The sequence below is a fragment of the Vulpes vulpes genome, chromosome 14 (assembly GCF_048418805.1).
Source record: "Vulpes vulpes isolate BD-2025 chromosome 14, VulVul3, whole genome shotgun sequence".
Lineage (NCBI taxonomy): Eukaryota > Metazoa > Chordata > Mammalia > Carnivora > Canidae > Vulpes > Vulpes vulpes.
In genome coordinates, this window is record NC_132793.1 from 90,740,179 (window position 1) to 90,756,497 (window position 16,319).

Sequence of the window (16,319 nt, forward strand, 5' to 3'; positions counted from 1 at the left end):
TTTACTTGTTTCCACTGGCAGATGCTGCCTAAAGCATGTCTCTTCCTGTCCATGTAAGACATCTTGGTTTTCTGAAAATGTGAGCAGGGATGAAATCTCCCATCTGTGAATACAGCAACAGCTCTGCATGAATTCAGTTACCGTGATGTTCTGGAAGTTGGTGCTGGTCATCACTTTTTATCTGCTTTCATCCCTTTCACAGTTATTTGTTTTCCTGCTTCCTTTCCTCCTTGACAGATTCATGTCTTTTCCTAGGGAAAAGCTTCTTAGGTTAGTGTTTAATGACTTCTGTGTAAGAGTTCTCCTGTCTAGAAAAATCTAATTGTCTTAAAAAGTGAGTCTACTTTATAATATTGTATCGTTAAGTATGCATTTTACAGTTAATTTTTTCTCAGCTTCCAGTGGGCTTTTCACCTCAGATATTAAGAAGCAGGACTAGAGGGACACCTTGGTGGCTCAGTGGTTGAGCGTCTGCCTTTGGCTTAGGGCATGATCCTGGGGTCTTGGGATCAAGTCCTGCAACAGGCTCCCCCCAGGGAGCCTGCTTCTCCCTCTGCCTATGTCTCTGCCTCTCTGTGTCTCTCATGAATAAATAAAGTCTTAAAACTGAGGGGGGTACTTGGCGGGATGAGCACTCGGTGTTATGCTATATGTTGGCAAATTGAACTCCAATAAAAAAATATATATATGTATATATATAATAAAAATCTTTTAAAAAAGCAGTTAGACTAGAAAGCATTGATGCAGGGACAGGAATAAGGAAAAAAAAACCTTAAGATTTAACTAAAAAAATATGCAGGGCAAATGCAGTTTCTTTCCTGCATAATTTGTATTAAAACTTACCAGGTGCTAATAATTTAAATAGCTCGAGATGTTTCTCATTGGCTTATAGTTTCATCACAGGTATATTCTGTTCATGTATAATGTAGTAGCTTTCTATATAAAGTACTCAATTCCTTGGCAAACTAAGAATGAACCCCTAAAAGTTTGTGTGAACCTGCATTTGTGTATTTTTGTCCATCAAAGGTAGTTCTCAAAATCAAAACCAAAACATTTCCAAAGGTGACACGTTTTCTTTGCAAATTGCAAAATGAAGTTTCAAAGCCAGTAATAGCCAAGTGGTTTCTTTCAACACATCTGAGCTGAAACACAAAGGCACAAACTATCGATGCAACTCCCATTGATATTAAAGGTGATAGCCTGAGTGAAAAAGCCAATGGCAAAATTATAGAGATGGAGATGTGATTAATCAGGGAGGCGGGAAGGGGAGGGTGTCCATGCACAGGTGTAGCCCAAGGGAGTTTCTTTGTGGTGATCGGAGTTTTTGTCTTGATTGTGGTGATGATGGCATGAACCTAGACACGATAAAATGTCATAGGATTATACACAAAAATATATGCAAGAACAATGACTGCATTCAAAAACTGGCCAAATCCAAGCAAGTCTTGAATTCCAGTGAATCGTAGGTAATGTGTGTCAATGTTGGTGTTGATTTGGGTCATGTTATTATAGTTATGTAAGATGTTACCTTTGGGGGAGACCAGATGATAGGGATGCAGGATTTCTCTGTACTATGATTACAGCTTGTAGGTCTGTAATTATTTCAAAATATGAAGTTAGGAACAAATCCCTCTGCCGAAGAAAAGATTCCAGCTACTAATTAAACATATTTATGAAGCAATTTAGTCAAAGACTGCTATCCTTTCAGGAGGCAGGACTTTTAGACAGAAATGCAGAAGATTCTTGATTTAGCCTATTCTTAGTATCCAGTTCTGCAAGTCTTACACACTGTGTAACTTAAAGTATTACTGTTTCTGTGGCTTCTATTAAAGTAGTAGAATCAGGAAATTTTAGAGTGAGCAGAGATCTTACAGAGAATGTAGGTCAGACTTTCAGGTTACACCTCTGGGTTTTAGTATCCTCGTTTGTAATAGGAGGGCTTTGTCCTAGAAACTTTGTTAATGTCTTGCCTAGTTTAAATTTTAGAACCCACCACTTCACAACAGAAACTACAGAAACTTTAGAGGTGAACTGTTTAAGTTTTGCCTCAATATTTACTGCATGAGACAAATGTCTTAGTGTCGATTGCCAGTGCAGAGCCACAAACTATTTAATGCTATCTCACATAATATAAACACTTGGAGAGTAAATTAGCAGGGCTCTACCCCTTGGCTCAATCTGAGAATTTTCCGGGAGAGAGAATCTGAGTAGTTTTCTTGCGAAAACTTATATATTCCTTGTACAAGACTTATGGCTTTTATCCATTTGAAACGAGAGGTTTACTTGGGTCAGTGTCTTCCAGTATGGGCCCACTGACAGCTCTTCAGATCCACTAAAACTAATCCCAGGGAAACACGTGGCCCATAAAACACAAACATTTCAGAAGTTTTAAAAAGTAGCCATTGTCATTTGGGAATAAATGAAGGTATAGCTTCTTCAACAACCAAGATAGCTTAGGCATATTTACTCATGTTACCACTTTTCTTCATGGAACTCTAAAGACTGATTTCCTTGGGGAAGCTGAGCCCACAGTAAAACGAGGCTCAGATGCCCCTCAGGGCCATCCAACCCAGTGACAGGATCCATATACAAAAGGATCTTAATTTAACAGCAATTACATTTTGTCTTACAGTACTGATTTCCCCTAAGTCTGTAACAATTTAAGTTATAGTCTTATAAAAACAAAGCAGAAACAAAACCAGCACCTCACAGCATTAGTGTCATCATTTTATTAACAAAAGGAACCCATGGGGTTCAAACCAGAGTACAAAATACAATCTTTATTTTGTTTCCTGTGGGTTAAACTGTTATATTTTTAATAATAAAAATAAAAAAGCTTTCATAGTTAACTTATCAAAAACAAAACCCCTGCCTATTGAGTTTCTTATTGTGCAAAACAAAAACATAAAAATTAAAGTTCCACCCATGGAAAGATTTTGTGTGTCAAAAGATGCACATTTTCAATTTCAAAATTTTTGCATCAAAAAGAAAATTCTAAGGCCACAGTTTCTTTGCAAACTAAACAACAGAATAACAAGCAAATAGCAGCTAAATTTTTATCTTCATTCCCAAGAATTCTGTTGCAATGTAGAATTTTCTACATTCATAGAATAATTTCTTGATTACAAAAAGGTATGCAGTTTCAACCTACTGCTTAAGGTTAGATATACTGATACCAATTCGATAAGGCAAATCATACCTTTTAGCTACTCTTTTAAGTGCTACAAAATCAGCTTTGCTTTAGAATTTTGTGAGCACAGTTCATGATGTCTCCATTACAGGTGATAAAACAATCCTAGGAAGGCTTCCACTGAGCAGTTGGAAGCAAACTACTTGGCTTTCCACAGGGGGCCAAATAACTAAACTTTCTTCCTTCATACCGTTTTACTTTGTTTCTTTCACTTTATTTTGATATCATGGAGATGGACAATGTCTTGACAAGGCGTGTAAACTACAACTCAGAAGTCAAGAAACAGCCAAAGATGGTTTTTTTAGAGTAAAAACAAAACTGTTTAGATAGCACTTAAAAACACATAACATGTATAAAAATACACACACACAAGAAGCAAAATTTAAAAAAGGCACTAAGAACCAAAGCAAGGAATAAAGTTCTGTGACTATTTCAGTACCACAATTACTGGTGTAACAGATTTGCACTGTGATTTTAAATAGTGGCTTACAATGAAAAAATTGCTTAAGATGCTTGCGTGATTACAAAGAGAGGTATGTCTGGAAAGGGGAGTAGTATACAATTACCTAATGCATGTAGAAAAAAATCCCTGATCAGATGGCCAGCTAACTTCTAAATACAAAACCTAAGCTTAGAAGAATTTTTGTATTTGTGACTGAATATACTGATTTAAAAAAAAATGACTCGCTCTGGTGAATGAAGTATGGCATTCTTCATGGGAAGCACCAGGGTTTCTTGGTAAAAGCTGCAGGACATGGAGAAAACCAAAGTATTTGGCAGGTCCAAAATTTCTATCATGGGAATCCTTACCTCCCTTCCACTTAGTGTCCAGCAGTCAGGGAACGAACAAATGAAAAGAAAACCAAGTGAACATGGGACAGAGGGGACAGTAAAAACACTGCTCAGACTTCTAGCAGCAACACAATCTTGTTGGTCGGAATATCCTGAGATTAAACGATAATAAAATATTGCACCAAAACAATAAAGCAAAAAAAAAAAAAATCACAGTTTAAAAAGAATTACTAAAGGCTTGGAATTGGAGTAACAATGCAGAGCACAGTGACTGCCACTGGTAGCCTTCAGTCTCTTGGCAGGAATTCAGTTTGTCCTTTTTAAAACACATAGTTATTTGTACCCTCTTTTGATTTTGCATTTGTTTGGAAATACCCTTTGGTAGACATATACTGACTTTCATCTAATGCTAACCTTACAGGTTTTTCCCTTGGTCCACCTACAGATTTAGTGAGGGGTTGGAGGAGAGCGCTACTGCGGATTAGCAGAAACCCCACATAAGGCTTATCAGGCCCAGAGTTGTAAAAGGATTCTGATAACCCCACTAGAGGTAGGTTAAGAAAGGCTTTTGTTGTTTTGTGGGTTTTTTTTTTTTTTGGTATTTTTTTCTGTGTAGTTACCAAGGCAGCCTGAGGATGCAATCTTTTTTTCTTTTTTTTTCTTCCCTTTCTTTTTCTACTATGATCCCAGGAAAATAAGACATGGGGAAAATCAAACACATATCCAAAGTATTTAAAGGGTAAGAAGTACAGCCTTCAACAAAACGTGTTCTCACACTGAAATTTATCGCTCCCCTCTGAACTGACATGCCTTGCAAAGAACTCTTTCTTGGTTTCATAATACTGTACAGCCAATTTATAAAGTGAAACTGTATACTTCATTAGGACCTCATAAAAAGGTTCTTTCAAGGACTTTAGTCCTACAGGACATGGTAAGAAACCATGAAGATGCGCAGGGGTCAGGGTCACACTTTGTATTTAGAGTGGGCCTTTCTCCTAGTTGTACACCCATCTGTGTTGCTAACTTCTTCAAAATCAAGGTTCCCAAGCAGTCCATTATCTCCTTAAAGCTTAGGGTAACTTCTGTTCCACCTGGAGAAACCTTTTTAAAGTGACACTCGTGTAGTGTTTTCACTCTCCACACAGACTCTGGTCCCCAAGGTCAGGTGCAGGCACCCTTCACTTACTCCATCGCCATCAGGACTTCCGGGGCATTGTCTTCATGTGACTTTTCATGTCTTCTTCACTGCATTATTTAAAAAGGACACGTGACCATATCATAAACTGTGCAATGATCTCCTTGGCCCACTGGAAAGTTCACATATTCTTTAATTTCTATCATCTTCGATCTTGATGTTCATTTATGTTCTTACACTAATCTTCTCTCTTTTCCAAAAAGGCAGGGGTGGAGGGGGAAAGAACCCATATTCTAATTTGATGATGAACACAGTGATTTCCGAAATTTGTTCAGAGAATGAAGGACACAGGCTGGGTCTCTTCTACATCAGTAGGATGTGGATCAATCTGCAAAAAAAAAAAGAGCACACTAGGATTACTATTCCAACACTGTATAAATAATCTTAGTATCTACTTCTAATTATATAGTGGTTAGAAGCCAAGTTGCTATAAGCCTATTAATAAGAAGTCCCAAGGGGTCACTTAAGTGCCCTGTACTCCATGGCCACAGAAAACACTTTAAAGGTGATCCGTGGCACTCTACGTGCATGCTGTAGTTTTACAAGGAACATATTACAGAATGAGGTAATTGGATCAGTGCTGGTCTATCATCACCAGAAAATCTCTTTAAAAATGTATCCCTTACCAGTTAGGAATCAGCAGCAGATAACTTACAAAGGATTCTCTCCAGAAGGCAAACTAAAAATCTCCATTTCTTTTGTTTTGCTTACCTCTGAATAAAGAGGCGGAGGCTGGAACCTAAATTCCTGTATGCAGGCGAACACTGGGCAACATGCTTCCCCCTCACCTTCAGGGGGTTGAGGGTAAGGAGGCACATGTCGACAGAATTCCTCCTCTGACACGATGTCTGCGTAATTTGGTGGTGCTGCAGTGAAAACAAGAGTTGGGTCCTCAGAAGTCCGTGCAAAAATCAATTACATCCATCTTCTGAATTCTCACCAAAACAAGAAATTCAGCTAAATCTGCAAACAACGTTTTCTCTTTCCCTCTAATGAGCAAAGTTTTATTTCCATCATGACTGAACATCTTTAATTGACTCTGGTTTTGTGAAATCACTACTAACATTTATCATATGCTGCTCTTGAGAAGTGTATGTTATAGTGCAGATAGAAAAAATCAGTGAAATGTGGCTACAGAAAATACTGTATCCTGCTTCTGACTATTCTTCGTTGTCTTACTGTTAATAAATGGGAATCAAGAGATGAAGACTTTATTCTGGCTCTGCCATCAGCTGCTCTGTGTCCTATCCGGCCAGGCTCTCAAAGTCTCTTCCAGGAATGCTATTTCATAATTTTCAGTACTCAAGAGAGTCAGGATAGCTGTAGCGGCAGGAGTAAGTGCCATCATCCGAGCACGCCTGGTCTTACCCGGCTCTTGGCCCTACATGTAAAACTTCACGCTGAAAGAACCTCGGAACCCCGTACCTTCAGGCTGCTCTGGCAGAGTCAGCGTCAGCCAGCTCATATCCATACTGAACTGGCTGGCAATGCTGGAGTTTCTGCTGCCAAAACCGTTAAATGGAATTGTGCCAATCACCAAGGGCAGCTCGAGCATCAATTTTTTAGCACCAGGAATGTGAATATACACCTAAAAGGTCAAAAAAAAAAAAAAAAAAAAAAAAAAGAAAAGAAAAAAGAAAAAAAAGGAAAAAAGAGACAAAAATGTAAGTTAAACTTCCAATTTGTTTTTTCACAGAAACAAATGTCTTTGTTGCCTGCCACCACTTCCCCAATACAACTGTAAATGATCCTGACCAAATAAAATGAAAGCAAACCAAGTGAAGAGCAGAGGAAATACAGTGACTGCTCTGTGATGGGGAGCCACAACCTCAACATACTGCATGTCAGTGAGCATGGCTTGCATAATCGTTACAAAAAAAATTAAGCATATCTTTTCAATATAACAAACTTATTTAATGAGTGTTATTTAATTAAATTTCTTAGGGGGACAGTTTTTGATTAAGAATAAAGGCTAATCCTCTATGCTTCCACAGTCTGCTATAATGCTGACATAAAATGACATGGCCCTAGGTCTTAGATGCACATATTCGTGGGAACATGGCACAGTTACAGCTCCATTCTACATACTTTTCACATTAAGAAGATCTCCAGTTGGGGCACCTGGGTGAGCATCTATTTGCCTTTGGCTTAGCTTGTGATCCTGAAGTCCTGGGATCAAGTCCCACATCAGGCTCCCCACAGAGAGCCTGCTTCTCTCTCTATGTCTCTGCCTTTCTCTCTGTGTCTCTCAGGAATAAATAAATAAAATCTTAAAAAAAAAAAAAAAGAAGATGATCTCTGCTTACAGCTAAGGAGTAGTCTACTCTGATAATGCAGCAATCCAGGATGGATGGGGTAACAGGTGGAATTTTTAGAGTCTTCCCATTCCATGTGTCAGTGCCCCCAGAAGCGATGTGGTTCCCTCGCACGTTGGCAACCATGTGCCGGACACTCTTTGTTCTCCCACTCGCCAAATACGTCTGGGTTTGGAAAATAGCAGCTTTGGGAACAATCAACCGAGAGGAACAATTCTCTATCTCTGCATAGATTGGAATGGCTTCTCCTAAAAAGAAAACAAGAACATTATCAGAGGCATTTCTGAATGTTCTCACAACAGTGGAAGAGAGCCTCTAACACATAAAAGCAAATGTCGCAACGTGACTTTATCAAATTGAGAACTTTGATGGAATACTTCTACTGTGAATCTGTGTCAGACATCTGTGAATTCACTGCAGGTCACAGTAGATACTATTTTCTAATTTTTGTGTTATTTGCTTTTCTAATGTAACAATATTAGGTTGCCAATTATGAAGATGTGTAAATGACAAGTATCTATAAAAAATTAAGACATACAAATAAATGACCCAGTACTATTTTAAGTATCACTAACAAACTCATTAGTGCCCATCAAATTAAAATGGCCCCCACAAGAGAACAAAGACGTTGTCTTTAAAAAGGAACTGATGTTAAAGCATTAATGAAACAATGAAGAGAGCAGCTGAGTTTCACATCTGCCTTACATGTTCACCATTATGCTGTTTGGTACCAGATATACCAGATACATTTCCACTGAGCTGGAACCCTGGAGTGGGTGCCAAATCCACAAACGGTTGTTCCAATATCAATCTGACTGTTCAGGCTGTTACTGTTCTACACTCTTACCCCCTATACTTGCATACATATTTGCGGACCAGGGTCAGAATGCCCAACAGGAAGTCTGTGCTACAATAGTGCTCTTCTGAGCAATGCTGCTCCAGCCATTCTTCTGCAATGTCAAGTAAAACACTAGCATTTTCCCACTCTTCCAGTTTTAGTCTTTGTTACTAAAGTGAAAGGACCAAAGTCAGGAAACACCAGGAGTTTTGTTGGAATTTACTCATCCACTCAAAAGTACTTATGTGTCCCATTATTTATATGCAAAACAGAAAATATGGTACTATCCATGTTTTAAGAGAATATGTACTTCATGAGTTACAAAACACACTATTTATTTAAAACATACTATTTAAAATCACTTAAAAGTAGCTAATAAAATGCGTGACTCCTTCCATTTGGACTTTCAAACATTTTGCTTACCATTACAGTATCCTTTTCTTTCAATTTTGGCACTCAGTGAGACAGGACCAGACGTGAAAAACCAACAGCCAACCATTTTCTCTTGAGTTTTCAATACAGGGGTCTTGAAAATTTCAAATAATAACATGGCTTTAATTAGACTAGTAGAGGACTCACAGAATTTAAAATTACATCATTCTTTATTAAATAGTTTTCTTCTAGAAAACAAATCAACTTTTTTTATCCTATGACTTATTTATATCATGATACAGTATATTAGGCAAAATACTTGCTAAAACACAAAGCATTGAAAAAAAATCATTCTCTTTTCAGGAAAACTAAGATGAATTGTCAGACTCAAATTCGGTAGCACCATCCTATTTTATCCCATAATCATTATATTGCTGGGAAATGTTATACTTTCCCTTAAAGTAACAGTAAAAAATTGCAGTAGTAACTATTAACATGACCGAGTTTTTTTCTTTTTAAGACTTTACCTGTAGGTTAGGTAAAAGAAAAAATGATATAAAATCCATCAGAATCTTCTATTTGTTTTGTCATCTAAAATGTAAAGGCAACAAATAGCCTTTTTTCTTGAATTCAAAAATGCCTGACTAGGCAGAAATTTCAAGAGTCCTTAACTTAGAATGGTTTTGGCGTTTGTTTGATGGCAGCACAACATACCCAATGTAATGGACCCACAGATTATTGAACAGACCTCCCCCAACCTTCTATTCTACGGCATCAAGAGAAAAATTCAAAAGCTCAGTTTAAAAGATGCACAAATGAATGGCTCATTGCAAAACCCAAGCTGCGATATTTTTTTACCTATAAAAAGAGTATTAAAGGATTAGTCATTTCTCTTTTTGGCAAAAAAATAAAATCTCCTTAAATCATTTGCCTTAGCTTAGAAAGAGCCAGCTTCCTAATTCTAAGTAGTTTTTAAAAATAGAAGACAGTATTGTCAATTTGCAAAAACAAAACAAAACAACCCCCCCCCCCCCCAAAAAATAAAACAAAAAACAAAAAACAAGGTGTTAAGTGGATGGTAAGTAACTTACAGCTATAACTGTCAGGTGGGTGCTGGCCATTTTAGGATGTTGGCCACAAGGGGCCACACCACCAGGGCCTAACTGTTATACTGCCACCCTCTTAAAGTGAACATTAGAGTGAAGTCCATTCCATTTTGGAATGGAAATAGAGTGAAACACCTTCAAACTCCGGTTTTTTCCCCTTATCTTTAAAAACACTGGCTAGGAAAAAGAAACCCTCAATACTAAACATACATCTTTGGAACACCAGTATCATGATGGAAAGTTTAAATTATCCCAGTATTTTCTATGAAGTTAAAAAAAAAAAATCATTCATTCATATTTAAATGAAGAACCATTAGGTCCTCATAGCTATCATGAAAGTACAAGGTATAATTTTATATTATTTTGATAATATGGGTTTAGATAAAAGAATCTAGCTCATTAGCTCCCATCTTGCCTATTCTGTTGTTACTTATAGCCTAATCTTTCTTATCAGCCTACAGTATTTCTGGTGATTATTAGAAGTTCAATGCTTTAATGTGGCCAAATCTGTCATAAGGAAATGATAAGAGAAAGGCTCTCCACAGCAGCTGCACACACTTACTTAATGTTAGAAAATGACATGCAAAATGGAAGGATACATAGCATAATGGCCTGAGCCTCAATAACAGGCTGAGCATGATTAATACTCTTCCATAATTACTGTTCCTCAACCTGCTATTATTGAAGAGTTTAGAATACTACAGCCCTGTGAATGTGGCTGCTCTGGTAAAAGTAACCACTCTCTGTGTGCATTATTATTATTAAGCCTTATTAATGCATTTCAAGCCTGTATAACTTTTTGGCAAAAGCAGCCCTGAACAACGGAGACATAATCAATAGTATTAACACACACAATTTGTAATTTGCCCAACCAAGAATCACACATTTATAGTGAGGACCCATGGGTTAGAAGATTGTATCCGAATGTGACGGGACAGACCAGCACTATGCTGGCTTGATGCATACAACACTACTGGAAGGGAGGGGAGGAGAAAAAGGAGGAGGAAAAACTTACTAATAATGCTGGTGTGTTGACATCAATGTGACTGATGACCTGGAGCTCCCGCTTCACGCTCTGATCAGGTACCTTGGGTCGTTCCAAAATGGCTCTCACACAGTACTGAATACTTCCATATTTCCCGGTGAATGAGGTTACTAAAGGTCTGAAACGAACCAAATTTAGAAGTTTATTTTTCAGTTAAACACAGCTGGAAAAAAAACCTTAAAATGTTGGTCTGAGTTAAAAACAAACAAATAAAAAGAACGTGAACAGGATAAGTCTATTGAGAGGTTATTCAAGATAAACGGGCATCACTGAGCGTTAGAATACACTTGGTACCCTTGCATCTATAACAGCATACAGCAGAGAAAGAAAAATCGCAAAAGTAATATGGTTTCACTTACTCAGATGGAAGTTGAAAGCTAAATGGAAATTCATGTTTTCCAGGCTGTAGTAAGAGGATGCCTTCACCTAAAAAAGTAAATACATTTAAGGTTAGTATTAGATCAAGAATTTTCACAGCCTAAGTCATGTTCTTTTAAAAGGAGGTTTCCCTGGCTATAGCATCCAGGGTACTCCAAAAAGTACATTAATCTTTAAGATTTAGAACATTTAAATTTCAATTGGTTTCTTCCAAGTATAATCCATTTCAAATCATATAATGCATACAGTTTCTATCTTTAAAGAGACCAACCACACAAATAATTATCATAAAGTGTCAGAGCCCAGAGTTCTCATGTATATATATATGCACATGTATATACTGTATTTGTATACAAGAACACATATATGTATACATACACACATATATACACACCCAACATGTATGTACATATACACATATACACTTGTTCAACCTACTCCAGCATAAGGATACTCACATTATATTATTATAAACACAAACCAATACCATTATACTAACATTATAGCATACTACTGTACTAATATGGGATACCAAAATTAAATTGGATCTAAAACTCAAAACATCTCTTTATTTTGGATATGCCACAAAAATCAGATTCTGTATTTTTTGTGCAAAAATAGAAAAAAGATGAAAAATTTACTTGGAATATTGCGACTACTGAGTATAATACCAAACTGCCAAACCAATAGGACAACTGACGAGATAAGAGTCATGCATTTACACTTAAGCTGTACCAATTAATTGGTGATTAGTTAATTGGTGGTTAAGTTAGGATACAGAGTGGGGTCTGCCAAGCAAGGCCATCACTCCTCCCTCCTGCTCTGGGTCTGGGTCAGCCAGCTCCGTTTTACCTCATACAGAGACTTAGCCCTGCTTGTCAGAAGGCCAAGATGAAGGGTGTGGATGGACCAGAGGCACTGCTAGGCCCCATGAACACACAGACGATCGGCATCATTCAGATCCAAAGCCAACTCCAGGGCTGTCATTTGGTTAGACAGCTCTGCAGAGATACTTATCAACTTCCCCTTCATTTTATGCTCATCAATTCAAGTTTAGAACTAAACTCCCTCATCAAGGGTGGCACGATTCAGAAGAAGGAAGTGCAGCACAGATGAGAAATTTCTTCGAGATTTGCTTGGTCAGGATACTAAAAATGGACATTTCTACTGTAGCCATACATTAAAAAAAAAAAAAAAAAGAAAAAGAAAAAAGACACTTAAAGGGCTAGTGAAATGGAATATTTTTTCACTTAATTATTAGAAACAAGGTAACATCTCTACCTTGCACTTTTAGAAAACAGATATGCATTACTGGCCCATTTAGTCTTTTGAATCCATCCCCAATTTTCAGCAGATAAGCTATTAGGGGGGGGAAAGTAAAATATTTACCACAGAGGGTCATTCAAATAGAAATACAACACAGGTGGGTGACTTGGAGGCAAAATGAACAAGTGACAGGGGCAGGAGGCCACATTAAGCCACAGCCACAGCAATGGAGGCAATCCCCTGGGCTTGGGTGCGCCCCGAGCTGCCCTCCCTGTAAGACTCAGCACTGTTAGAGCAGTGCTATCATGTAAAAGGCTCAAGGCAACTCTCGTCCTCCTGAGAGAGCTGGGCTGGAGTTCTCATGTGTAATCCTTAGAGACTAACTGAATATAGGACAACCAGGGTATTCCACAATGTTTAAAAATGCGGACTTCATCTGAGTTCAAACTTTACAGGGCTTCGATGGCAGGCACTGTGGATACAAAGATGAGTAACGTCAATCCTCAAACAGACCGTGGGAGGAGAGGAGGCTACAGACTCCAGCACACAAGCACAGAATGCTGGAGCCCGTGAGGGGATGGTTCCTGCCCTGGACCTGAGAGCTGGCAGGGGCGTGCGTAGGAGAGGGTTGTAGGTCAGGACAGCATGAGGCTGGGCACAATGGGCACATGTGGAGAACACGGTTACTTGGGAAACTAAGAGAAGGTAAGAGATAAAGTTCTCTCCTCACAGAGAACTTAAATTAACGTAAGAACTGTAACATTCAAAATGAGACTTTCACTCTGTGCATAAATAGGAACAAAAATTAAGAAAGCTGATAAACAGAGGTTGGAATCAAATCTTAGTTTTCTTCCTTTCTCTCATTAACTATTTTTTTTTTTTTTTAATAAAAAGTTTCAGGGCAGCCTGGGTGGCTCAATGGTTTAGTGCTGCCTTCGGCCCCGGGACGCAACCCTGGAGACCCGGAATCGAGTCCCACATCGGGTTCCCTGCATGGAGCCTGCTTTTCCCTCTGCCTGTGTCTCTGCCTCTCTTTCTCTCTGTATCTCCCATGAATAAATAAATAAAATCTTTAAAAAAAAAAAAGTTTCACAAGCTGAATCATGTGCCCATTTCTGCTTCTGCTCTCATGGCTCATTACTTCTGCCTTATATACTAAGGACTAGAATGTTCCAGAGAGGTGCTCCATTCACTAATGATCTTAGAGCCCAAGCTCCTAATTCAGGGCACTTGGGAGCTAAGAATATTATTACAGAGTCAGACTTGGGCTCAGGAAGGATGAAGGACTCCCACAAGGCTATACTGCTCATGGGTGACCAAGTGAAAACAACACTCTGTCTTGTCTTTCTACCATAATTCCTCAATGGAAGAGGAAGAGGAAAAGGAAGAAGAAGAAAGAGAAGAAGGAGGAGGAGGAGGAAGAGAAGGGGAGGAGGAGGAGGAGGAGGAAAGAAGAAGATCAATCACAATGAGAGCAAGTAGTTAGATTAGATGAAGAGTGCCAAACAATTATCTGGGAAAATTTCCTGAAAACAGATCTCATAGACCCATTTCCCAAAAATTTGGATTTCTAAAAATCTCTTGAGGTGATTGGAATTCAGCTAGGTTTGGGAAATAAAAGAACCTGAGAATCCACAACTATGTAAAGTTGCTAACTTCTTCCACACTACAGATGTTAAGAGTGATATTTGTTCTTTTTTCCCTCAATGAGATCACCTAAAACTGTGATTTTTAAATAAAACATAATTTTTGCCAATATCAGTTACAGCATCTTTTAAAAACAAGTTAAAAATCTTCAAGTCGCCTAGGCTTAGACATTGTATCCCATCAGAATGAAAAAGCAAAATCTAACTTGTCAATCAAAACAGTACTTATCAGACTAGATTTTACCAAAGCAATTTTTTAATTGTTAATCCCAGGCCCAACTGCTATTAATCTCATTTCTGTTTACTCAGTAGTTATGGGCTCAGAGATACAGAGTCCAAAGTCCCAGACAAAAAAAAAAAAAAAAAAAAAGAAAGAAAAACCCAACAACCAACACTTTACTTCTCTCTTCCCTGACCCTTGACTCCAGTCAGCCGTGTTGACAATCTGTGCTGTCCTTGACCATGGGGGGAGGCATGTGTGGGCTGCTACCGGAAACCAGACTGAGGAAAGGGTCACCCAAAGCACTGCTACTTGTGAATCCAAAAGAAGGTTTTGGTTCCATATATATTTCTTTCTCACTACAATACTTGGGATCACTGGATTCTCACATATCTTGAGGATTCAACTGTGAAAAGTCTATTTCCCCATGGTAGGATCAAGCAATACTGCACATACTATTCGCTTTGTGTAAGACACAACCAAGGTTAAAACATTGATATGCTGCTGCCTTCTGCTCTTCAAGGGAGGGGAACTTCTATCATCATGTCGTTTTATAGATAAAAGCTGAAGCTGGTAAGGCAGAAAGGTATAAAGTAGCTTCCACCAGCTTCATGAAGATCAAGACTAGTATTTTCATCATCAAGAAAATCAATTTTTCCCTACTTATTATACGTAATTATATAAAATCCTGTATTTTTATATACAGTATATGTACGGATGAAACAACTATGTCGTGGGTTCCCACATGAGCACTTGGAAAAGCCCGACACGACTAACTGGACTTCACAAGAGTGGACAGGAAGGGTAAGCATTCCTCCAGAAACTTGAAATGCCCAGGTACCCCCCTGTCTCCAAAGGCCTACTTGGGGGGAGCGGGGGCGGGGTAGGAGAGGAAATACGTTGCAAGGAAACAAAAAGAAGCGGAGAATAAAAGACAAAATATAGGGCAGAGGAAGAACTCTTAAGTTACTCTGCTCCCAGACGAGGAAAACCAAGTGTGAGGGTCAAGAGTCACTTCCTCTGAATTCCTAGGGCTCAGGGACTACTTCCCCCTTCCCAAGATTGAGGTTTTGCTAATTCATCATGAACCAAGAACGAGTGTCTACGTACGTCCAGGATGGGAAGGAGGGGAGGCCCAGGGAACACCTGGACTGATCGACTGATCGGGCTCTCCATCCCTCAGGCCAGCAGGGACAGCACCTCTATCTTCAGAGCCTAGATTTCTGACCGCTCAGCACAGGTTCCCTTGGCAACGGTTCCCTCCCGCTGCGGTCCTGGCAGGTCCCGGGACGCCGGGCAGGGCCCAGCGAGCCGGGGGCAGGGCCCAGCGAGCCGGGGGCAGGGCGCCCGCTGGAGGCGCGACGGCCCCGGGGCTCTCAAGTGTGAGGGGGCGGGCACTGTTTGTTACCCGCCCGCCCCGGCCACCAGGCTGAGCTCCCGCCACCCACGAGCGGAGCCCGCGCCCCCTCCCCGGCCCGGCCCGGCCCGGCCCGGCCCTCGCTCACCGGCCGGGGGCTCGCGCAGGCTCAGGCGCACGTTCAGGTACTCCACCTCCGAGGCGGCGGCCGGGGCCGCGGCGCCAGGGCTCGGGCCCCAAGCGGCAGTGGCTCGGCCGTGGGCCTCCAGGCGCAGCGAGCGCACGGCCACCGGCTCGGCCGCCTCCAGCAGCACGTGGCCCGCCACCGTCTCGCCGCTCGAGTAGCAGCCCTTGCGCTCGTCCTCGAACACCAGACCCAGGCTCTTGACGCGGCCCTCGGAGCCCACGGCCGCCACGGCCCCCGCCTCGCCGCCCATCCCGCCGGGCGATGCGGCCGCGCCGGGGCGGTCGGCGGCTGCCCGGAGCCGGCGTGGCGAGCTGACCGGCGCCGCTGTCACTGGCGCCCGCCGCACGCCGAGGGCCGCCGCGGCCGCTGTGCGGTGCCCGGTGGAGCCCTGGCGCGCCGCGGGGCCTACCGC

General features: G+C 40.5%; 1 protein-coding gene across 2 annotated transcripts; it reads right to left on the reverse strand.

Annotated features, from left to right (window-relative positions):
• Positions 1–2,714: 2,714 nt before the first annotated feature.
• Positions 2,715–16,297, reverse strand: ARRDC4 (arrestin domain containing 4). Of its 2 annotated transcripts, none has more exons than XM_026002745.2 (8): positions 15,869–16,297; positions 11,213–11,279; positions 10,824–10,971; positions 8,754–8,856; positions 7,484–7,740; positions 6,603–6,765; positions 5,889–6,043; positions 2,715–5,505 (listed from the first exon to the last, which is right to left on the reverse strand). In XM_026002745.2, exons 1-8 carry the CDS (start codon positions 16,155–16,157, stop codon positions 5,449–5,451), a joined length of 1,239 nt encoding a protein of 412 aa, XP_025858530.2. In that variant the 5' UTR covers positions 16,158–16,297; the 3' UTR covers positions 2,715–5,448. The 2 variants fall into 2 exon arrangements, with proteins under 2 accessions (XP_025858530.2, XP_072593295.1); XM_072737194.1 differs by lacking the exon at positions 15,869–16,297 and adding an exon at positions 15,474–15,710.
• Between the last annotated feature and the right edge of the window lie 22 nt (positions 16,298–16,319).

Bases quoted from the DNA above. Each gene is read 5' to 3' on its own strand.
- ARRDC4 (XM_026002745.2), bottom strand. From the start codon at position 16,157: ATGGGCGGCGAGGCGGGGGCCGTGGCGGCCGTGGGCTCCGAGGGCCGC. The intron at 7,741-8,753 runs GTAAGCAAAATG...TTTTCTTTTTAG, and splicing joins AAGAAAAGGATACTGTAATG to GAGAAGCCATTCCAATCTAT. The intron at 5,506-5,888 runs GTAAGCAAAACA...TTTTTTTTGCAG, and splicing joins CTCCGCCTCTTTATTCAGAG to ATTGATCCACATCCTACTGA.